The sequence below is a fragment of the Euprymna scolopes genome, chromosome 2, assembly GCF_053919585.1.
Source record: "Euprymna scolopes isolate OS-2025 chromosome 2, ASM5391958v1, whole genome shotgun sequence".
In the NCBI taxonomy this organism is placed as follows: domain Eukaryota; kingdom Metazoa; phylum Mollusca; class Cephalopoda; order Sepiida; family Sepiolidae; genus Euprymna; species Euprymna scolopes.
In genome coordinates, this window is record NC_136483.1 from 64,430,140 (window position 1) to 64,436,139 (window position 6,000).

Sequence of the window (6,000 nt, forward strand, 5' to 3'; positions counted from 1 at the left end):
CCTGTATCGATCCTCATCTCTACTGTGTCAGTCCGGCCTAAGTATTTATGCTCCGTGACGAATAAATCCGTGTTTCGTCGCAGGACTTTATCTACATCTTTCCTAAATTCCTCCGGCACCTTTATGCCGTCGAGGTTACTCTTGTTTCCCGACTTCTTTTGTTTATTTGGCTTTGATATCGCCATTACTACTTCTGTTCTACTACATGTACCTATCTTATAACCTTTCCTTAATTTTACTGTCTGATTTGTACTATTCATAATTAGTAAGGGAAAGCTTTTCCTACCTTTTATTGTGACTACTGTGTTCGCTACCGATACACCACTTAAATCACTTAGGAAGCCCTTATCTATATGTACTACTTCGTAGTCTAAACCCTGACCGTTTTTCATTCCGGCACGAGCTGTGCACGCATGTAAATGCTGCGGTTTCAGGGTGACATCATGTCTTAATCTAACTATACTAGAAATATGAGCCTCTTCTTGCAGCGTTATGTACTCGCCGCCTAATCGAATTGCTCCTAAATCAAAGTACATTCTAACACCATTTTGCTTGAGCAAGTCTCGGCCCAATATGACGTTCCTATTTAGGTTTTCCGTCACTACGAAATCATGTCGAATGTACTGGCTTCTTACTTTAATCTGCAAACGCGCCACTCCTTGCACTAAGAGAGGTGACCCGTTTGCAGTCCTTAAATTCATCTCTATTTTCTTTATCTCGGGCTTCTGTCTGAGCCCTTCTAACACGGTACTTTTTATTACCGAAATTTCTGCGTCGGTCTCTCTTCTCTCCTCCTTCTTCTTCTTCTTGTTAGATTCCAAAAATCACCGCTTATATTAGCGTCTTTCGCTTGGTTTTTTCCAATCCACGCGATCTGTCAATCATACTGTTCGATACCGGTGCGCGTGTCTGTTGGTCACGTTTTGACAACTTTTCGCCGCCTCCTGACCTAGCCATCGTGGCCGATTTCTCTTCAGCTGACCGACTATTGACTTTATCGATACACGTGAATTTATCTCACATTTTTACTTTGTATACATACCAAAGTTGCAAGGAATGTCACGTTTCCTTGTTTTGTAAACAAAAAAATCGTCGTCCAATTTCTCTGTTTACGACGTAACCACTTTTTTGTTTCGACTGGTGGACAATCGATTATTCGATGCCCACCTTTTTTTAATCTTTTATTATCTTGTTTTGAAGAAGTTGTTTTCTTTTCAGTTATGTATCGGATGGTTCCAGCCATCCATTACATAACAAAACCATAAGTAGTATTAGGAGTTCTAGTCGTGTCAGTAGTAGTAATAGTAGTAGTTGTATCAGGTGTTCCTGTCTATATAAACAATTCGCCTTTTCTAAGGTAGTTTAATGTTAAGTTTAATGCAATTGGAGCGAATAATATTCTAGTACTATTATTTTGATCTTTTTCTTCTTCTTCTTCTTATTATTATTAGTATTATTATTAGTAGTAGTAGTTGTAGTAGTAGTAGTAGTAGTAGTAGTAGTAGTAGTGTTGCGGTATTGAATATATGTATATAATTTGCTAGTCTGCACTTTTCAAATGTTTACGAACTTATATATACACCTGACAATTCTTTTGTCGTTGTTCACAAAAGCAACGCAAACGAATTTGTCAAAATAAAAGTTTATTTACAATTAACTTTTGCCCATCGACAAAGACAGAGACAGAACATAATAACTGTGTTTAACTGTAAGTGTGTGTGTTTGTGGCAGTCGACGGCGGAAAATGTCAATCACAATGGAAGACTGTAAGTCTTCTCTCTCTCTCCCTATTTTTTGTTTGTTAACTGTCTCTTATAAAGACATCAACTAAAATATAAATAATAAAACTATTTTATTGTTCCTTTTTTATTTTGTGTTGCGCGATTCTAACTTTCTAACCTTGAATGGAATCTTTTCTTTGTTCTCAGTGATAATTACAATTCCGGTCATTTTCATTCTCCGATTTTATCAGCGTCGCCCTGCTCAATATCCAACAGTAGTAGTAGTAGTAGTAGTAGTAGTAGTAGTAGTAGTAGTAGTAGTAGTAGTAGTACTGCTACTACTACTACTCGTATTATTATTAGTAGTAGTAGTTATTATTATTATTAGTAGTAGTTACTCTACGACTCCCACGTTATCTCAAGTGTGATCTAAGTTAAATTTGATGACGTTTATTTGAATAGGAAATGTTAATTTATGATACGAATAACTTCTTATCTGACAAACGGTTTTTTTATCTCGTATGAAACAAGTAAATCACGAATTATCCCTCCCTGTGATCTTCGCAACATGAATAATGTACACAACTCTAATTTGTTTACTTCTAAATATTTTTTAAACAAAGCAATTATTTACAACTCGCAAGACATAGTCAGTTTTTCGAAAGGTCAAATCATTTTTTACAGCGTAATTAGTACGTTACATCTAAATAAATTGACTATTACTATAAATAAATAATAACTATATAAATATATATTATCGTCTAAATACATGGTAGATCAGTAAAATCGAATGCAAGAAAACGTTTGACTCCAGGCGAGTTTCGGCATTGGTGGTCAAATAAATTTATGTAAAATGTCGCAAGAAACTTATAAAACAATTTGGTGAAGATCAGGAAAATTACTAAGAAAATGGCGGTAGTAACGGAATAAAGGACAATGTCAAAAGCAACGAAAGTCTTTTTGGTTAATCATTTGAGACCAAAAAAAGGGATAAATTAAGAATTACTTTTATTTTTTTTTATTCAATCGCATAATTGTTAATCCATTCTTCATTTACGATATTTTTTGCAGGAATCCTAACAATGGAGACTGCGGCAATTGCTCTTCAACGGTCTGGCCTTTGTTTACGGAGAAGCACCCGAAATATATTGTTTTAGACACGAAGGAACAACTTGAGATAAAAGAAGGCTACCATAACAACATTTGTGGATTCTGGAAAAAGTTGTATCTGGAATTGGGCGAATGTAGCGCAAGTAAGCATTTATTTTTTTTTTACAAATTAAAATAGTCTATTTCTACTAGTGCAAAATTAAAACTACTCCGTTCATGTTTAAGACCGTTTATTGACTCTTATATTTTTATGAAAAATATGATACATATTTAACGACGTTACCATTTTTTAATAATAATTTATTTAGATTCATAATTTATTTTGTCTTTTGTAACTATGAACTTATTCAAATAAGTAAATTAGAATAAATATCACTAAAATAAACGACATTTGCTTATTTTTTAACATAATAATTTCTGTTGTGTATGCATATATGTTTGGTGACGCTTTGTACATGGGATGCCCCAAAAGTAATGTCTCCTATTTTTATTCTGCCCGATTTGATTAGAGAGGACTGCAAACTGCATTGTTATGATGACTGAACTTATGCATTCATGACCTGAAAGTTTCATCTCTCTGTTGCAGATATTGATGGTGTGAGATTCTAAGTCGTCAACCTTAGTTATGGGCGTGCGTTAGAAGGAGGGATGCGTCAATGAATTTCTCCATGCTGAAAAATTGAACCGATCAACATTCATCGGCAACGATTGAATGAAAACCAAGCCAATGCAGTTGATATAAGCAGAGTTAGGACTTGGGTTTCTTGATTTCAGAGTGGCGATAGAGTTATGATTGAAAAATCGCGCTCCGGACTTTTACGAACAATGCATCAAAAGAGGCTGATGACAGTGCATTATTGGTGGTGACTATGTCGAAAAAATAATTCTGGAACACAAAAGGTCGTTCGTTTTAATAATACCACTATTGTAACCATTTAGTGTGTGAATTACAAATATAAAACCTTACTTTTGGAACGCGCCTTGTGTATACGTAAACACTCCTAAAATAATAAACTGATTATTATGAATTTTTGAATACAGCTGATAGGTATTAACAGTAGGGATGTGACAACAGCATATTCTTTTCATTGTTTTGACTCTTGAGTATATATCCGTTAATATATTATATGTTTTTATATAGTCTACTGTGATTCTCGGTTGATTGACTGTGTCTTACTGTGTTGAGAGACAAAAGAATGAAAATAATGTTCTATTGTCGCAGCGCTAATTATAAGTAAACTACGGGTTAGATTCAGTTTAATTTAGTGCGATGCAAACAAGGGATAAAAATTAGGTGGACGCTCTTCGTGAAAATTCAGATATTTAAGATTTTTGTGAGATTTTAAAAATAAATATGACATTGATTAATAAATATATACGTGGCTTCATTTTCTTTAGAATGATTCTAAGTTTTAAGGGAACATGCTATGGACACACGCTTCCATATTTGAATTTAAATATTTTAAACTTGCTTTGAATTTCACTCATAGTCATTAGTCACAAATTAAAACAAACTCTATGAATTTCAATAACTTAAACATTGAGTACTGACCAGTGCCGTTCAATCCACACACACACACACACACACACACACACACACACACACACACACACACACACACACACACACACGCTGCTCATGAAAAATATTTTTAATTTACAGATCGCAAGACAAAAATACTACGTTCTCAAGTACCTTATGCAATAAAAACCAAAAGGTGGGATAGATAAACTTAAAAAAAGAGAATATAAAAAAATAAATATAAAAAAAAAAAATAAAAAAGAGGTTTATTACCTTCAAAGACCTCACTTGTCCTCTCCCCGCTCATAACCCCCATCCATGTTACATTCTAACTTTGTAAACGAAATAAGAAAATGTTTTTGTTTGAAATATCAGTTCTCGACGATAATTCTTGGCCTGAAGACATAATCCCCCAACGCGGGTGATTACAGAAACATGTATGCACATATGGAGTCATCAATGTTTGTATAAATATATTTCATATACCTGCTCTGTTTACTCATTGAGCGCTCTTTGGTAGACACATGTTGTTTCAGTGGATTGACTTCTAGGAAACTAAACTCTACTGGCTATACACACACACACACACACACACACACACACACACACACACACATATATATATATATATATATATATATATATATATATATATATATATACTCTATATGTACCTAAATCTAAGCAAAGATTCCATGCGCAGACATTTCTCCTAAAACAGCTCGCCTGTGGAACATAATACCACGAAGCTGCTTCCCGGTTTACTATAACATGATTAGTTCAACGTAAACAGATTTTTGGACAGCCGACCTCTTAAAATATTATTATTTGATTTTTATTACGGTACACATAAACTTGTATTCCTGAATAGACTCCAGGCGTTGATAAGTGGTGATTACATGAAGCAATATATATATATATATATATATATATATATATATATATATATATATATATATATATATATATATATATATATATACTAGTAATTCAGACCGGCTTTGCTCAGGCCCTATGTCCCATGTTCATAACTTTATGTTCATATATATATATATATATATATATATATATATATATATATATATATATATATATATATATATATATATCAAAACGTCTGACTCATGTCCATGTAACCTACATCTAAAATGTCAATTTTATAGATCCAAAATTGGCGGAGGAGTTTGGTAGAGTTGGCAAAGGTCAACTCTTTCAACTTTGACCTCTTCGCAGCGAAATTTCCACCCCAAAACTGATTTAAAAACTTGCTGCATGTCTGAATACCCTTTATGTAAAATTTTAAATGTTTAGACCCAAAATTGGTAAATAGTTTGCTAAAACCGCAAAGTTAAAATTTTTTGACAGCTAAAATTTCGGCCAAAAACCGATTAAAATGCTTGCTATATGCCTGAATACACTTTATGCAAAATTTCAAATGTTTACGGCAAAATTGGCCGAGCAATTTGGTAGAGACCGCAGAAGTCATTTTTTTTTAAGTTTTACCCCAATTTTAGCCCCTTAACTTTTATTGTTTGAGGCTCAAATAAAATGTTAAAAGTTTTACCCAAGTCCAAGTAACCTACATGTAAAATTACAAGTGTTTAGACCCAAAATTGGCGGCGAAGTTTGGTAGAGTCTTCAAAGGTC

General features: G+C 33.5%; 1 protein-coding gene across 4 annotated transcripts in view; it reads left to right on the forward strand.

Moving 5' to 3' along the window:
* Positions 1 to 6,000, forward strand: part of LOC145291714 (acetylcholinesterase-like) — a 457,063-nt gene that overhangs the window by 288,533 nt on the left and 162,530 nt on the right. For all 4 annotated transcript variants that reach the window (XM_080137713.1, XM_080137712.1, XM_080137711.1 and 1 more), the window contains exon 3: positions 2,793 to 2,974. In XM_080137713.1, the coding sequence (XP_079993839.1) occupies positions 2,793 to 2,974 (182 nt within the window). The remainder of the gene's footprint in view (positions 1 to 2,792; positions 2,975 to 6,000) is intronic.